We start from the raw sequence: 17,784 nt of genomic DNA on the forward strand, positions 1-17,784 counted from the left end.
GGTTTTACCCTAAAAACTAGGGAGGCACTGCCTCATTTGGGGATGTAAGGTGGCTTTTTATCCATAATGATAAAGTGTTGTCCTGACGCCTTCTCTCTGCAAACTCCACAGGACACTTCAGCAAAGGACAAAAAGCCCATCTGCTAAGAGGAGAATTTGAGTAACATCTTAAAGTGACATATCTGAGGCACCCAGCCCAATGCCCGGTCTAAGTTTGGTGCTAAATAAATGATCGTTCCTTTTTCGTTCCCACAAGAGATATGAGGCCAATAGAATTTTGAGGGAAACCGTTAGTCTGAAGTCTGCACAATTGCCAAGTGTACAGTTTCTGTGATGATGTCATGAAATGTTTTGATAGGAGGTCCCTGAGAGACCATCTTAGGCTTTGACTCCTTTCCCCCAGCTTTATTGAAGTATAGTTGATGAATAAAAAGTGTGTATATTTAAGGTGTACAGTGTGATGATTTAACATATGTTACATTGCGAAATGCTCACCACAATCAGCCCAACACATCGTCGCTCAGTTACCGCGTGTGTGTGTGTGTGGTGGAGAGGCGGTGAGAACACTTGAGGTCTATTTTCGTAGCAAATGTCAAGAATACGATAACTGTAGTCACTACCGTACTGTACGTTAGATCACCAGAACTTGTTCATCTGGTGACTGTAAGTTTGTACCCTTCAACCGACATCTTCCCGTTACCCGCACCCCAGCTCCTCGCAACTACCGTTCTGCGCTCTGCTTCTATGAGTTTGACCTTTTTAGATCCCACACAAAAGTGAGATCATACAGTATTTGTCTTTCTCTGGCTTATTTCACTCAGCATAATGTCTTCCAGGTTCATCCGTGTTGTCGCAGGTGGCAGGATTTCCTTCTTTCTCACGGCTGACTAATACTCCATCACATACATGTATGTGTATATTACAGCTTCTTTATTCACTCGTCCATCGATGGACACCAGGTTGTTTCCATACCGTGTGAGTAATGCTGCAATGAATGTAGGAATTCAGATATCTCTCTGAGAACTTGATTTCATTTCCTTTGGATATATTCCCAGAAGTGAGATTGTTAGATCATATGGTCGTTCTATTTTTTAATTTTTTGAGGAACCTTTATGCTGTTCTCCATAGTGGCTGCAGCAATTTACATTCCAAACAATGCACAAGGGTTCCCTTTTTTCCACGTCCTCACCAACACTTATTACCTCTTGTCTTCTTATAATACCACCTTAATAGGTGTGAGGTGATAGCTCATTGTGGTTTGATCTGCATTTCCCTGATGATCAGTGGTGCTGAGCCCCTTTGCGTATACCCATTGGCCGTCTGTGTCTTTGGAAAAATGTCTGTGCAGGTCCTATTTTTCAACTGGGATGTATTTATTTGCTTTTGAGTTTTATGAGTTCCTTACATATTTTGGATATAAACCCCTTTCCAGATACATGGTTTGCAAATATTTCCCCCCATTCTGTAGGTTGCCTTTTCATTTTGTTGCTAACTCCCCTTTAACCAACACCAAAATCTGACCAGAAGGCCTAACTCATCAGAATGTTACTGACACTAAACTTATAGAGGAAAGAAACAAATGATAAGAAAACCAGTTGGTGACAAGGATGTATAAATAAACATAGGACCGTCTAGAGAGCAACCTGTGTTCAGTATTTATTCTTCTCATTCTCAGACGGCTAATCTCTAGTCCTGGAGGGTGATTCCTAAACTCAGAAGGACGAGGCATTAGAAGTCAGACAAAACCAAATCAATCCTGTTCTCTGTGAGGCACACTTTACCAGGACTCCTATTCTACCATGTTTTCTGGTAACAAGGTTAAGCCCTGATGAGCTAGAGATCTCAGTGAATCAGAATACACTGGTCGGGACCTGGCAGGTGCTTTACCTACAGCTGGAGCTCAGGAGACGTGTGTTTGTTCCCCTCGGGACCGGGGCTGGGAAAAGATGCACTACAAAGATACACTAAGCACATCACAGTTTTCTGTCCCCTCCCGGTGCTGTCTGCCCAACACCCCCGTCCTGCTTCTCTCGTTCCTGAATGAGAAGAGATGTAGGGTGTCAGGAAATGGGCTGACTCATCTGACATCAGATTGAGTCCTTTTTATTTGCCCTTTTGGTTGGCCTCAGTCTCTGATATTGGGAACGACCACGTTATGTTTGTGAAGGTTTTCATTTCACAGAAGACACTTGGACTGCAGGGGACTCTGGTGATTTAAAGGTCCGGTGTGAGTGGCTGCCTGATAGCTCTTTGTTTTCCACAATCCTTTGACTAGAAAAAGAAATCAGAGTGTGTTTTAAACATGCTGCCCCGCGAGGGACAGGGATTCCTTCACTTTGGGCTGTGTCTCTGGTGGTATGTATTCACACTTTGCTTCAGAGGTAGGTTTTATTTCTGCTTGTTCTCATATTCCCTTTTTAGCTACATGTATTTCCTAGTTTTATTTTCCTCCTTTTCTAGTTGTGCTTGACTGAGCAGAGATGAGATATGCTATGGATAAATATGTAGAGTGTCTGCACAGGAATTACTCCTCTTATAACTGCTAATTAATCTATTCGTTTTTAGTTGGTTGGCTTAACATGTAAAATGAGATTTCGGGGGGATGGGATGGGGAGGACAAGGAAACATTGTAAACCATGTTTTATTTTATTTTCCCAATGAAAAATAGGCAAAAATAACAATGGTACAGTTTTCTGTCCACCTCCACTATGGATGTATTCAACTTCTTTACCTGTATTTAATATTTTTTCAAAACTGTGGTTTATTAGCTGATACTATTCCTCAGTCTATGAACCCTTCCATTTTGTAGGTAATCATCTTCATTTTGGGAAATGTGTCCTAAGAGTAAGATCATTCATTTTCAAGTTAAGGCTTAGAAACGGACAGCTGCTGCTCTGTCCATGTCCACAAAGCCACATTTCCACGTGCTGTCGGCTTTGCAGGGACTTGCTTGTCAAGACTCAAGGAGGGTTTATCTGAAATGTCTCAAAGGAAAAGAAAAACCTCAAAGGAGGAAAATGGGTAACAGGAGGATTTTTTAATTATCTGTTTTATGTAGAAATATTTCTATCTTTATTAATTATGATGGCAGACAATGATGTTTTACATCTAAAATTGCTCTTTCCTGCTGAAATCTCAGTGTTTCCAAATGCATCTGTCAAACAACACTTTTTATTTAGTAATATAACAGCTATCTTTTCCTTTGTTTTTGCCTAATGAGTTGTTCAGCCCCTTAAATTTTTTGGGAATCCCTTTGGGAAATTTATAGAATAGTATTTCAGGTATCAAATTTGAATTCTATAACGAAAAACATAGAGGGGACCTTAATGAGATGAATTATGTCAAACGAAAGCAAGTAACCTACATTTAGTGCATTCTTGGGAAAATACAAAGAGACATGCGTTACATTATTGTCTAAAGTTAATGACTGAAAGTGCTATTGTTTAAGAACTTTGGGGATTCTATAAAAAATATTTTAAGTAAATTTTCCTTAAAAACTTTGCACTCTCACACATCTCCAAGAATTGAAATTCAAAGTTGATTTTAAAAAGGAGGAGGGCTTAAGACCTTAATGAAATTACTAGTTATTTAAGTTTGATTGAAGAAGGTTCCCCAGCTACACACCCTGCTGGCTGTAGAAACAGAGACCAGTCAGATCAGTATTTTGACAAGAAAGGGCAGGACTTCTCTTTAATTACCGGATCAGTAAGACGGTGAGTTCTGTTCAGTGCCATAACTGAACATCTCAAGCCTGTGTCTATCTATCCCTTTACACTGTGCTACCATAGACTTTAGAAGTGCTCTTACCAACATCAGTTTGTTTGCTAGCGCACTAGTCCTGAGATGCCGGTATTACTCTTTTCATCTCGGTGGTGAAGGGGAGTAGCATGGCCAGGAGGGGCAGGTGCAGCGGTGCTGGGGGAAGCTGGTGTCCTGCACCTGCCTTCCCGGATGGAAGCCCCTGGAACCTCCCCACCAGCCAGCATCCTTTCTGCTTCTCTAACCCCTCTCTCTGTATGGTGCCGCAGGATGTGCAGGCTGTGCGTCCGAGGAGAGGCTCTTTCACAAACTGTTTGCTCATTATAACCAGTTCATCAGGCCCGTGGAAAACGTTTCTGACCCAGTCACTGTGCATTTTGAAGTGGCCATCACGCAGCTGGCCGACGTGGTAAGTGCAGGGTGGGCACCACGAGACCTCGGAGGCCCCAACTCTGAAGGGTCCAAGCAATTCCCACTCACTGCACTGGGTAAATAAAGGGATTTTTGAACACAAACAGACAAAAATCTACAGAGTGCTGCCCTTCAAAGCCAGCCCGTTGGGAGGCATCCACTCGTCCCAGGGTTGCTGTCATTATTCTCCTTAAGGCGATGTTTTTCTGGAAATGCTCTCAGAACCAGCTTATGAAACAAAGAAGCGAAGGGGCATTTGAAGGGGGAATACAAAGGGAGCTAACTTCATTGTGCACCTATTATGCACCAGTGTCCACACTTAGTGGCTGTCATCTGCATTTTACAGCTGGGGAGAGGAAATCTCAGATAAGAAACTTTCCCCACGTCATACAGTTACAGATGGTGGCACTGGGGTTCAATCAGCACTGTTCAACCCCAAAGCTCATGCTCTTTCGACTCCGTATAAGAAGAATTGCTTTAAGTCTCCTTTGTTATAGAAGAAAGAGAAAATTCACCTTGTTTCACATAGGGTTCCATCCAGCCCTGAAAAACTGATGGGAATTTGGAGGTCTTAGTTTAATTTATTGCTACCCTGTTTAAGGGGCAAGGAGGACTAGAGTTCTTTCTTTTGAATAATCTTCACACCCTAGTTGCTGAGAGAGGAGGTGTGGGACCTGATACCCTAACAGAGGACAGGGTTCTGGGCTCCAAGGCATGGCAGGGCGCAGGCTGACCTGAGGCACTGGACTCGGACCAAATTCCAGGAATAGGCAGGCTCAGGACGTAAGGGGTAAGGGACGTCCCAAGCATCTCTGAGACAATGGTGCACAGACCGAGGGAGCAGCCCAGACCCTGGACGGTGGCAGGGGGTGCCTCCTTCCTCTCAGCTTTGTCTGGAGAAACAGTGGTGGCTCCAGGTGCACTTGGGGGAAGACCTCAGTTATGGATATGAAGTCCGGGCTCACCATGTTTCTCCGGTCCGTGCTTCCCAGTGGACTGGGCTGACCCTTACCTGATCCTCTAGCTTCTGGCCCAAGCTGGAAGTGTGTATATGCTGATAAATACTGGTTTTAAAAAAAGTAAGCCAGATGTTTTATCTCACTTAGATGGGCCCACTAATTCCTTTAATAAACATTTATTTAGTACCTATTCTAATCCCACCTCCCCTCTCCCCTCAAATAGCTTAGCACTGGTTACTGGTCTCCTACCAGGCTGGAAGCCACACTTGGTATGAATTGGGCTGTTATGAATGGAGAACTGGACTGAGTGACCCCTAAAGTTTGTGATACAGCATCACTTCAAATCCATGATCTATACACCCTTTCAGGACATTGTTCTGAAGATGGTGGGTGGAGGATTGCTAAATACAGATTTTGGTATTTGCATTTGGCTGCTATCAGAGATTGAAAAACACACACATGCTCTCTCAGCTTACATAAAACAAGTTTATTTCTTTCTTATGTAATAGAAATCTAAAGGTTAACAGCCCAGGTTAATACCAGGTGGCTTCGTGGTAGTGGTTGCATCATGGTGTTTGGTTGCCCAGGTTGTGCACTGCACAACTCCTGAGGATGTTAATCACATGAGCTATGATGCTAAAAGCATAAACTGTGACAGGGACCAAGGTTCCTTCTATCTTTCTATGTCACCATCCTTAGCACGTGATTTCTTCCCTCAGTGTTGCCTTGTGGTCCAGGATAACTGCTGATTTTCACTCATCATATTCACATTCTTGGCAAGAAGCAGGAGCAAGAGAGAAAGGGGCACATACCAGACATCTGTGACTTCCTTAAGGAGTTTTATTAGAAGTCCTACTGACAGCTTCTGCTTCCTAGCTCATTGACCACCCCTAGCTCCAAGAGAGTCTTGAGAAATGTAGTTTTTTAACTGAAATTTTATTTATTGAAATAATCATAGATTCACTTGCAGTAAGAAATAATAGAGCCCTTGTATACTTTCTTTGACCAATGGCAGCAACTACTGTATCTTTCATTTCTAAAATTTTGTCGTTTCAGGAAAACTATACATAAATGGAATCACACAGTATGTAACCTTGTGGACTGGCTTTTCCACTCAGCATAATTCTTTAGAGATTCATCCAAGTTGTTGCTTGTATCAATAGTTCATTTCTTCTTTTTTTTCTTCCAGTTTTATTGAGATACACTTGACATACAACACTGTATAAGTAAGGTGTGCAGAATAGTGGTTTGACTTACATACATCATGCAGTGGTTGCCACAATAAGTTTGGTGAGTCATTTCTTCTTACTGTGAGTTGTATTCCATGGTATTGATGGAGAACACTTTGACTGACCTTTCATTGGTTGAAGAACATTTGGGCTGATTCCAGTTTTGGTCTTTTACAAATAAAGCTGCTATGAACATTTGCGTACAGGTTTTTGGGTGAACATTAATCGTTATTTCTCTGGGATAAATGCCCAGGGGTGCAATTCCTGGGTCATGTGGTAGTTGTGTGTTAGTTTTAAAAGAAACTGCCAAAATGCTTTCCAGAATGGCTGTACCCTTTTACATTCCTACCAGCAATATGTGAGGGATCCAGTTTATCTACAGCTTTGCCAGTATTCGGTATTGTCACTGTTTTTTATTTGAGTTATATCAGGTATGAAACGATATCTCATTGTGGTTTTAATTTGCGTTTCCCTAATGATTGATGATATAAAACCTCTTTTCATGTGCTTATCTGCAATCTGCATATCCTCTAAGGTGAAATGTTTGCTCATGTCCTTAAGCCCATTTTCCAGTTGGATTGTTTGTTTTTACTATTTAGTGTTGAGAGTTCTGGCTATATTCTAGATGCAAGTGCTTTGCCAGTTTTGTGGTTTGCAAACATTTTAGCCCAGTTTGTAGCTTATCTTTTCTTCCTCTTCACATGGGCTTTCACATGAAGTTTTAAATTTTGATGTGGTCCAATTTATCAATTTTTCCTTTTATATGTCATGCTTTTGGCATCAAGCCTAGTAATTCTTTGCCTTATCCCAGATCCTATAGGTTTTCTCCTATGTTTTTCTAAAAGTTTTATTTATGTCTTATGTTTAAGACTATGATCCATTTTGAGTTAATTTTTATATAAGATATGAGACCTAGATTTTGTTTTTTAGACCTGTGGGTGTCCAATTGCTCCAGCACTATTTGTCGAAAAGGCAATCCTTTCCCCACTGAACATTCTCAGACCAGGGCTCGAACCCGTGTACCCTGCATTAACAGGCAGATTCTCAACCACTGCGCCACAAAGGTTTTGCACCTTTGTGAAAAATCAGTTGAACATATTTGTGTGGGTCTATTTCTAGGTCCTCTACTCTGTTTCATTGATCAGTGTGACTATCCCTCCACAAACACTGCACTATCTTGATGACTGTAGCTGTAGAGTAAGACTTAATATTGGCTAGAGTGATTCCTGCCACTTTGTTCTTCTTTGTCAAGATTGTCTTAGCTCTTCTGTGGCCTATGCCTAGAATAAGCTGCCTATGTCCACAAAAAGCATTGCCCTGATTTTGATAGGAACTGCATTAAACCTGCAGATCAGTTTGGGGAGAAGTGACATCTTTACTCTGTTGAGTCTTCCAGTCCATGAATGCGGGATGTTTCTCCATTTATTTAGCTCTTCTTCCTTCAGGATTTTGTAATTTTCAGTACACAGATCCCATACATGTACTGTTACATGTATATGTAAGTATTTTGTTTTATCTGGGAGTGACTGAAAATAGTATTATGCTTTTTTTTTTTAAACCCCACATTTGTTTATTTATTTATTTTTGGCTGTGTTGGGTCTTTGTTTCTGTGCGAGGGCTTTCTCTAGTTGTGGCAAGTGGGGGCCACTCTTCATCGTGGTGCGCGGACCTCTCACTATCGCGGCCTCTCTTGTTGCGGAGCACAGGATCCAGACGTGCAGGCTCAGTAGTTGTGGCTCACGGGCCTAGTTGCTCCGCGGCATGTGGGATCTTCTCAGACCAGGGCTCGAACCCGTGTCCCCTGCATTAGCAGGCAGATTCTCAACCACTGCGCCACCAGGGAAGCCCTATTACGCTTTTAATTTTGGTTTCTCCATGCTCATTGTTAGTATATAGAATTTTAAGACTTTTGTATATTGATCTTGTATCCTAAGATCTTGCTGAACTCAATTAGTTTCAGCATTTTTATAGATTCCATGGAATTTTCTTTATAGGCAACCTTATAATCTGCAAATAGAGATAGTTTTATTTCTTCCTTTCCAGTCTGTGCCTTTCCCCCCTTTTTCTTGCTTCATTTCAGTGGCTAGAACTTCCAGTACTATGCTGAATAAGAGTGGTGACAATAGACATCCTTGTCCTGTTCCCAGTCTTAAGGAAAAAACATTCAGTCTTTCACCATTTGGTATAAAGTTAGGTGTAGCTGTTTTGTAGATGCTCTTATCAAGTTGAGGAAATTTCCCTTTATTCCTAGTTTCACAGAGTTTTTAATCATGAATTGATGTTGAGTTTTGTCAAAAACCTTTTCTCGGGCTTCCCTGGTGGCGCAGTGGTTGAGAGTCCACCTGCCGATGCAGGAGAAAACAGGTTCGTGCCCCGGTCTGGGAGGATCCCATATGCCGCGGAGCAGCTGGGCCTGTGAGCCATGGCTGCTGGGCCTGGGCGTCCGGAGCCTGTGCTCCGCCACGGGAGAGGCCACAACAGTGAGAGGCCTGCGTACTGCCAAAAAAAACAACAACAACAATAACAAAAAAAAAACCTTTTTCTCCATCAATTGATATGATCACATGGTTTTTCTTCTTTAGTTTGTTGATATGGTAAATTACATTGATTAAGTTTTGAATGTTGAACCAGCCTTGCATCCCACTTAGTCATGGTGTATAACTTTTTATACATTATTGGATTCAGTTTGCTAATATTTTGTTAATGATTTTTGCATCTAAGTTCATGAAAGATATTGATCTGTCATTTTCTTTTTTTGTAATGTCTTCGTTTGGGCTTGTGTCAGGATAATATTAGCTTCACATAAAGGATTTGGAGTTGTTTCCTCCTCTTCTATTTTCTGGAAGAGATTGTGGAAAGTTGGTATTGATTTTTCTTTACATATTTGGTAGAATTCTTCAGGGAAACCTACTGGGCCTGGAGATTTCTTTTCCAGGAGCTTTTTAATTATAAACTCAATTCTTAAATGGCTATAGGGTATTCAGACTGTCTATTTATATCACTTTTCAGATTCTTTTCCCTTATTGTTTATTACAAAATATTAAGTATATTTCCCTGTGCTATACAGTAGGTCCTTGTTAGTTAGTTTGTGGGTTTTGAGGAATGGGCCCATTTCTTTTAAATTGACAAATTTATGATAAAATTAAAGTTGCTCATGGTATTATCTAACTTTTTAATGGCTATAGGATCTGTAATGATAGCTCCTGTTTCATTCCTGATATTGGTGGTTTGTGTCTTCTCTCTTTTTATTTTTGTCAGTCTTGATAAAGGTTATCAATTTTGTTGTTTTTCCCCCAAAGAATCAGCTTTTTGTTTCATTGATATTCTTTATTGTTTTCCTTTTCAACTTTATTGATTTCTGTTTTATCTTTATTTTTCCTTCCTTGTACTTGCTTTGGGTTTATTTTGTGCTTGTTTTTCTAATTTCTTGAAGTAGAAACTTGTGTTATTGACTTGAGACTTTTTCTCATTTCTAACGTAAGCATTTAGCTATAAATTTTCTTCTTAGCACTTTTACTAGCTATGTCCCTCATATTTTGATATATTGTATTTTTGTTCCCATTCAGCTCTATGCATTTTAAAGAATATCCTTTGAGACATTCTCTTTGACCCATGGATTATTTAGAAGTTCAATTTCCATAGGTTTAGAGATTTTCCTGTTGTCTTTTGGTTATTGATTTCTAGTTTGATTCCATTATGCTCAGAAACACACTATGATTCCAATTCTTTTAAATTTGTTGAGGTTTGTTTTATAGCCTATGATAAGGATATGCTCTGCGTTGGTTAATATTATATGCATGCTTGAAAAAATGTGTATTCTGGTGTTTTTGAGTGGAGTATCTGTATATGTCAATTAAATTCTGCTGGTTGGTTATGTTGTTCAGATTTTCCCTATTTTTGCTGATTCTGTCGAGTTTACTGAGTTCTATTGGTCGCTGAGAGGGGGATATTGAAGTCTCTAACTGTAATTGGGGATTTGTCTGTTTTTTCTTTCAGCTCTACCAGTTTTTGTTCCATATAATTTGAGACTCTGCTGTTTGGTGCATATATGGTCAGGATCATTGTGTCTTCCTGGTGGATTGATCCTTCTTTCATTATGTAATGTCCCTCTTTGTCTTTAGTAATTTTTTCCCTCTGCATCTGCTTTGTCCAGTGTTAATATAGCAATTCTTATTGGTGTATTAGAGTCTACTTGTCCTCATGTGGGGCACCAGAAGTCCCTATGGGCCATATTCATTGTTGTCACTGAGCCATGGTGAGGTCTGGGAGTGACTGTGATGCAGTACAGCCCAGATGCACAATTACAAACTCCCTTCTGGAAGACTGTAGGCCGTCTGCTGCTGTTTGGGCCTCAGGCTTGGCCTTAGAGCACCAGAGAGCTCTACATGGAAGGGTGTTTGCTGCTGCATAGAATGAACTTGGCCACAAAGTCTAATGAGTGGATGATCTTCAGAGTAAGTGTATTTCCACCGTCCCCCTCATGGGGCCAGGACAAAGCCCCTGCCCAGTGTTTTCGATGGCCTGGCATATCTGACATGACAAACATGAAGGCTTTCAAAATGTAGCCCACCTGGCCTTTCTGATCTCAGTCTCTGAGTCTGTTGCTTCTGCCTCAGAATCTAGTCCATTTGAAATTGTAACTCCAATCCTTTAATTGAACCAGGTGTCAACTACTTTATTTTCCCAAGAAGGAGATGCAGGGTGATGGTCCCAGGAACGTGGGGTTGTCCTGTGGGTCTCTGGTCTCCTTCAGCTGGGCTGTCTGACAGCAGTTCCCATGACCATAGGTGCAGTCTGGCATTGGATGGAGAATGCGACTTTCCAGACCCGGTCCTGACCCATAAACTTGGCTGACACCTCTGAGGGTGTCCATCCACCATGAAGCAGGTCCACACCACATGGAGGTTCACCAGGCTGCGGAAGTATAGATGGGGAGGCAGGAATACTGTCGGGATGATGTTGCCACTGATTTTAATCCTCAGAATACAGCGTTCTAGTTCATAGTGTGCACTAGTTCTCTAAACAGTGTATTAGTGGACAGAGAGGAAGCAGGTGTTGGAAGATGCTTATGACTGTTACCTCCAAGACATTTCTGGACTGCTAGAGCTAGTCCATTCCTGACTGACAGCTAATGGATTTATTGACATGGCCCCTGCTTGAATCTGCTGGTCACAAGGTATGAGCAGAAGACACTGTCCTTAGACTTGGGTAATTGTAAAGTCACGGATAAGTAATAGTCCATTTCTTTGCTTGCCCTGACCAATAGAAAACCATGAATGTAACTCCTTTTGTTGACCTTTTAAAACCCTGGGGCCTATCATGACTTGACACAAATCCCTTTGAAGGAGGAAGCTGGTGAGCTCTCCGGGTAGCGTTTTCTGGGGGGCATGGAGAACTGCAGAGCAGCAAACCAGAGTGGGCTGGTGTCCAGCCCTGGCCACAGCTTCCTCAGCCAGTGTGAGGTGTTTACTCTCGAAGGTGCTCATGTGTCTGGGGAAACAAGGTTGGTAAGTTTTGGGAACCTACCGCCGGCCACTGTGTGACCGTCAATAGCCTCCAAGTGTTGCGCTCTGAGGCTGCTGAAGGTTCTGGATGTGTCTTCAGTAGCCGCTCCACTGAGAGGTGGTAGCTGATTAGGAGCACATTATATCTGGCATGTCCTCCTGGAATACTTTTATTCAAGCGACCCAGGACTCTTTGCAGGTCATTTAGGTACCTGCTTAAACCACCTCCTCAGACAAACCTTCCCGGGTCATCCTGTCTAAAAGAGACGTGTGTGCATGTGTGTGCAGACACACACCACTCAATCCCTCTTTAATTTTTTGCATGGGACTTGTCACTATCTTACATTATACCATGTATGTATTATGGATTTTCTGTCTCCCCAGCTAATAGCTTAGGCACATGTAGGTAGGGATATTTTCCATCCTGATTACTTCTGTAGCCCCAGCATTTATAGAGCGCACAGTAGGTACTCAATAAATACTTGTTAATGAATGATTGAAGCAATTGGCAGTGGTGTGTGTGGGAGCAGTGCTCTGGGGAGTGGCAGGTTCCAGCTGGAGAACTCCATGGTGAGCTGAGGCTGACACCTTGAGGGGCAGTGGGGCTCAGGACTCAGGACCTAGAGGGTGCTGGGGCACAGCTGAGGAAGAAGATAGCAAAAGCAATGATACCCATCGCCATCTGCAGGACTTCCCCTCCCTCCCTCCCACTCTCTCTTCTCTCCCTTCTTTCCTTTTATGGGATCAGAAATGTTTATGGGATCAGAAATGTTTATGGGCTGCAGTGGTCAGAAAGGCTTCACAGAAGTGGGACTTCAATCAGATTTGAAAGACAGTCATAAAGCCACATTTCAAAGTCAACAGGGTTGGGACCAGTGTGGAAATATTGTATTTTTGGCCTTTTATAAATCCTTTTCAGTCTGCTTTTTTTCCCTCCGTTAGCATGAATAACTCAGATTGGCTATTTTTAGTTGTAATTTTTGCTCTAAGATTCACTTCTATTAGCAAGTATATTTGAGGATAAAAAATATTGTTTCTTCTTCCCAGGATGAAGTAAACCAGATCATGGAAACCAATCTGTGGCTACGTCACGTACGTGTCTATGTCACACATTCTTCTCTTGGAATTGTGTCACACTTGTGTGTCAGTTTAACAACGTCAAATGGATAAAATCCACTAGCATTCCCTCTTTGCATCTCCAGCTTATGATAGAGCGTAAAATATTAACTAGCTCCAAAGCCCAAAGTTCAATCTGGTGACGGCTGGCTGGGTGCAAGCTTCATGCTGCAGAACTTAGTGACAGAGTTCTCTCTGACTCTGCTTCGGTGGTTTCTGCTCTCAAGTCTCCTATTTTTGTCTGAATCTCGAGCTCCAGAGCCAGATTCTTGACCACTCTTTGATCCTGCTCTGGGCTAGATTCCCACCGTCTGGTTTTATCAGTCATACCATCTTGTTCTTCCTTCCTGTCTCAATCTTTTATGCAGATTTTGTAACAAACCCATCATCATACACTTGAATTATCTTTTTAATACTAGAAATGGATTGCTACTAGAGATTGAACATAGTCCATGGAATATGGAAGCTGAGCCTGTAAACTTGGCTAGCTAATTAATAATCAATAGATACTTATCTAATATCTATATTTACCCCAAATCAGCTCAGCTACCTTGTTCCCCATGGATTTAATCGTCCAACTTTTGGTAGGAAACCAACTCTTTAAATAAGAAAATTTTCAAAAAGTTGTTGAACCAACATAGAATTAACATTGGAAGAAAGTCAAGAATTTTTAAAAACTGACTTCTATTCCCTTTAGATGTGGAATGATTATAAATTGCGCTGGGACCCAGTGGAATACGATGGCATTGAGACTCTTCGCGTTCCTGCGGAGAAGATCTGGAAGCCTGACATTGTTCTCTACAACAAGTATGGGCATCTGACAGCCAGTCTCTTTCCAAAGTTGCCTTTGGTACAGACTGACCCAAAGCACAGAGGGTGTTACTAATGGTGTCTGGTTTACTTTGCAGTGCTGTCGGCAACTTCCAAGTCAAAGGCAAGACAAAAGCTCTTCTTAAATATGATGGCATGATAACCTGGACTCCACCAGCTATTTTTAAGAGCTCCTGTCCTATGGATATCACTTTTTTCCCTTTCGATCATCAAAATTGTTCCCTGAAATTTGGTTCCTGGACCTATGACAAAGCTGAAATTGATCTTCTAATCATTGGCTCTAAAGTGGACATGGATGAATTTTGGGAAAACAGTGAATGGGAAATTGTCGATGCTTCTGGCTACAAGCATGACATAAAATACAACTGTTGTGAAGAGATATACACAGACATAACCTATTCTTTTTACATTAGAAGGTTGCCAATGTTTTACACCATTAATCTGATCATCCCCTGTCTCTTTGTTTCATTTCTAACTGTGTTGGTTTTCTACCTCCCTTCTGACTGTGGTGAAAAAGTGACGCTTTGCATTTCAGTTCTGCTTTCCCTGACAGTGTTTTTGCTGGTGATCACAGAAACCATCCCATCTACGTCTCTCGTGATCCCCTTGGTGGGCAAGTACCTGCTGTTCACCATGATCTTCATCACCTTGTCCATCGTGGTGACGGTGTTTGTGTTGAACACCCACTATCACGCCCCGACCACACATACCATGCCCACGTGGGTGAAGACAGTCTTCCTCCGGCTGTTACCCCAGATCCTGATGATGAGGAGGCCTCTGGACAAGAGGAAGGGGACAAGGTATGACAAAAACCCCGAAGGCTTCTCTGGTAGGCCAGCCAAAGTCAAGTTCGATCGTCGCAGGGAGCCCAAACTTTTTCAAGAATGCTGCCACTGTCGTAAGTCCAGTGAGATCGCCACCAGCAAGAGACGGTTAGGTCATCAGCCTTTACAATGGACGACTGAAAATTTGGAGCCCTCACCTGAAGTCGAAGCTGTAATTGATAGTGTTCAGTTCATAGCAGAAAACATGAAGAACCAAAATGAAACAAAGGAGGTAAATGTATGGGTCTTCTAGCCTGTTCACTCGCAGCAGGCCTGGGGGCCCTGCATAGACATGTCAGATCTTCAATGTGAGTTCTGTTTGCAAGACGGTCAGGGAGTGGTGCCCTAAAAGCCAGCCCTGTGATGATGCAGTTATGGGTGAACCGCCCTGCGGAGCGGGTGGGGTAAGGTGTAGCCTCAGAGCAAATCTCTGCCTCCAGAAATGTCAACTCAAGTAAAATCTGGTTAAAATAAACACTCAGGGCAGCCTTGGTTTATTAAACTGAGAGCCCCTGCGTAAGGAAGGGTGGGAGAGGGAAAAGCCGGCTGAGGGGCAGGAGGAAAGCCTGCAGGGCTGGTCACAGTCTGGGAGCCTGGGAGGAAGGTGGCGTGAGCCTCCGGCAGCTCCAATCCTACTTACTCCACTTGACGGGGATCCAGGTGCTGATTCAATGAACCTCAGGGTTATTTTTAGCATCAACACAGTCTGCTTCTGCAGCCCAGAGTCTAACTATAGCAGCTCGGACCTCCTCATCCTCCAGAGAGAGAGAGCTCAAGAACTTTATGCCAATTTTCCATACCATCAGGATGACTAGCTGGGGGTCTCTGAAAACTCCTGCCGCCAGGGGTCTGGGTCTGACCTGATGGCAGTAGCCATCATCCTTATCTCCTAATGAAATGACATTGCAGGCCTGAAGTCCACCCATTGGTGCTGCGGCGGACATGGGCTGCATGTCACACAGGTCGGGGAGGGGGTACATCAGGGCCAGGTGAGCCTAGGACGCCCCTCTGTGGTGACACCTTCGTCAAACTAGGGGACAGTTGCTGCTGACTTGATCACCACCAGGTAGGGCTCTTGGAGGTCGGGAACAGGAAGGACATGAGAGATGTACCGAGCTCTCCCTGACCAGCGTGATCCTGAGTTCTAGAGGGTCACCTATTCCTGATGGGGGGGGGGCCCATCACATCGCACATCCTACACCCCCCGCCTCAAACCCATTTCCCAGGCTTGCCAAGGAGTCAGACTGTCCCGTGGTGTCCATGACAAGAGTGGATGAGAAATGCCTCCTGCCCTATCAATAAACGAAGGACGTTGCCCCCGTCAAGCCATCAACCACTGCAGTCACCCCCAGCTGTGCACCCTGAGGGGATTCAGGGTGGAGGAAAGAAGGATGCTGACCCTCGAGAGCTAAGTTGCATATCAAAGGAATGATTTCCGGCGAACCCAGACTCTTGCCTCTTCCCATACAGAGAAAAGCGCTAAATTCCTTGACTTGAGATGTCTGGTTTTCTTTAATTAACGGTAATCTTTTTTTGAAAACGTTTTTAAAATTGAAGTATGGTTGATTTACAATGTTGTACTAATTTCTGCTGCCTAGCAAAGTGACTCAGTTATACACATATATACATTTTTTGGGTATTCTTTTCCATTATCGTTTACCTCAGGAGATTGGATGGGGGGAACCAGGATATGTAAGAGGTTTTGCAACAAAATCCAGGTGGTCAGAACATCAAAGGATTACTGTTGCAGTCAAATGCAACAAAATGCTCTACAACTAATCTTTTGATGTTCCGGCTACCTGGTCTTTGTTGCAAAACCTCCTCTATGCCCTGACTTTTTTTCCCCTTACCTCTTCAGGGCAGTCCCTCAGAGCGATCTGGGAAGCTGCCTCCCGGGCTTGAATTCCTCAGAAAATCCACTGAATAAAACATAATTTTCAAGTGTTACGTTATGCATTTTTTTTCCAGTCAACGCAGAAGTGGAGCTCTCCGAGCAGCTCTTTCTGGGGTGCTGCCTGCAGTCAGGAGAGGTCCTGTGTGCCCACAGAAGCCTGCTGACTCTGCAGCCCGCTGTCCCAGGACTGATGGAGCGCACGCACCACCCTCTGCAGACAAACGGAAGTTCTCTGTGTGCTACAGAGGAGACACGGGTTAACCAGAATCACGGGGATATTTGCTTTAAAAGTGCCAGGAAATCTTCTGTGAAAAGGAAGCAGCTTATTTATGAGACAAAGCTTATCTCCCATGGTTTTGATTTTTTTTTACAGCTGCTTGACTTTTGTCTTTCAGGTAGAGGACGACTGGAAATACGTGGCCATGGTAGTGGACAGGGTGTTCCTGTGGGTGTTTATAATCATCTGCGTGTTTGGAACTGCGGGGCTGTTTCTCCAGCCACTCCTGGGGAACACAGGACATTTGTAAGATGGATTTTCCCTTTATCTTCAGAAACTTACAAGACACTGTGTTTGTTCCATGTTTCCCCCACCACAAGGAAAGGGATAGAAAGCTTCGCACCAAGTCCCCATCTAGATGGAAAAAGGGGACTTTATTGCCCACCGGGAGCCTGGATGCCCTCCCTTGGGGCACAGAGGAGTACTTTCTGATCCCAGTGTCTGGGATCTGACACTGGAGCCCCGAGCTGGCAGCACCTCCAGGCTTCTCTTGTCTGTACACGTTTGGCTTCCGGGGACGTGACCGACCCACAGAACAGCAAACCGTGGAATCAAAGTCAAGCCATGCTAAGAGGTTCTTTTGCTTCTCCAGTTTATGGGCTTCTCAGTATAATGACACCTGCCAGACGCGAAACTCTGGACCTTGGACATGCTGACCTCTGCAGCACCTGTGAACTCGTGTATGCTTGCTTTCTCCTGCACATCTCTGTGATGTAGAGCACACACTGCGGCATTATTTGATACATTATTTAGTAAAAAAGTAACAGCAGGTAGTCAGTCTAACCAACAGGCTGTATTTACTCCCCTTCTAAAAAATCTTACTGAAGTAGAGTTGATTTACAATGTTGTGTTAATTTCTGCTGTACAGACAAGTGACTCAGTTATGCATATATATGCATTCTTCTTCATATTCTTTCCATTTTGGTTTATCACAGGATACTGAATATAGTTCCCTGTGCCACACAGTAGGACCTTGTTTA

General features: G+C 43.1%; 1 protein-coding gene across 1 annotated transcript; it reads left to right on the forward strand.

Annotated features, from left to right (window-relative positions):
- The first annotated feature begins 2,302 nt into the window (after positions 1-2,302).
- On the forward strand, positions 2,303-17,054 carry CHRNA6 (cholinergic receptor nicotinic alpha 6 subunit). Its single transcript, XM_065900069.1, has 6 exons — positions 2,303-2,381; positions 4,029-4,168; positions 12,910-12,954; positions 13,676-13,785; positions 13,887-14,865; positions 16,923-17,054. The coding sequence occupies exons 1-6, from the start codon at positions 2,303-2,305 to the stop codon at positions 17,052-17,054; spliced, it is 1,485 nt and encodes a 494-aa protein (XP_065756141.1).
- The last annotated feature ends 730 nt before the right edge of the window (positions 17,055-17,784 follow it).

The sequence above is a fragment of the Phocoena phocoena genome, chromosome 21, assembly GCF_963924675.1.
Source record: "Phocoena phocoena chromosome 21, mPhoPho1.1, whole genome shotgun sequence".
In the NCBI taxonomy this organism is placed as follows: domain Eukaryota; kingdom Metazoa; phylum Chordata; class Mammalia; order Artiodactyla; family Phocoenidae; genus Phocoena; species Phocoena phocoena.

What these genes read in the sequence shown, in the direction of transcription:
- CHRNA6 (XM_065900069.1), top strand. Translation starts at nt 2,303, where the DNA reads ATGCTGCCCCGCGAGGGACAGGGATTCCTTCACTTTGGGCTGTGTCTC. An exon ending in ATTCACACTTTGCTTCAGAG is followed by an intron (nt 2,382 to 4,028) that starts GTAGGTTTTATT and finishes ATGGTGCCGCAG; the next exon opens with GATGTGCAGGCTGTGCGTCC. An exon ending in TCACGCAGCTGGCCGACGTG is followed by an intron (nt 4,169 to 12,909) that starts GTAAGTGCAGGG and finishes TCTTCTTCCCAG; the next exon opens with GATGAAGTAAACCAGATCAT.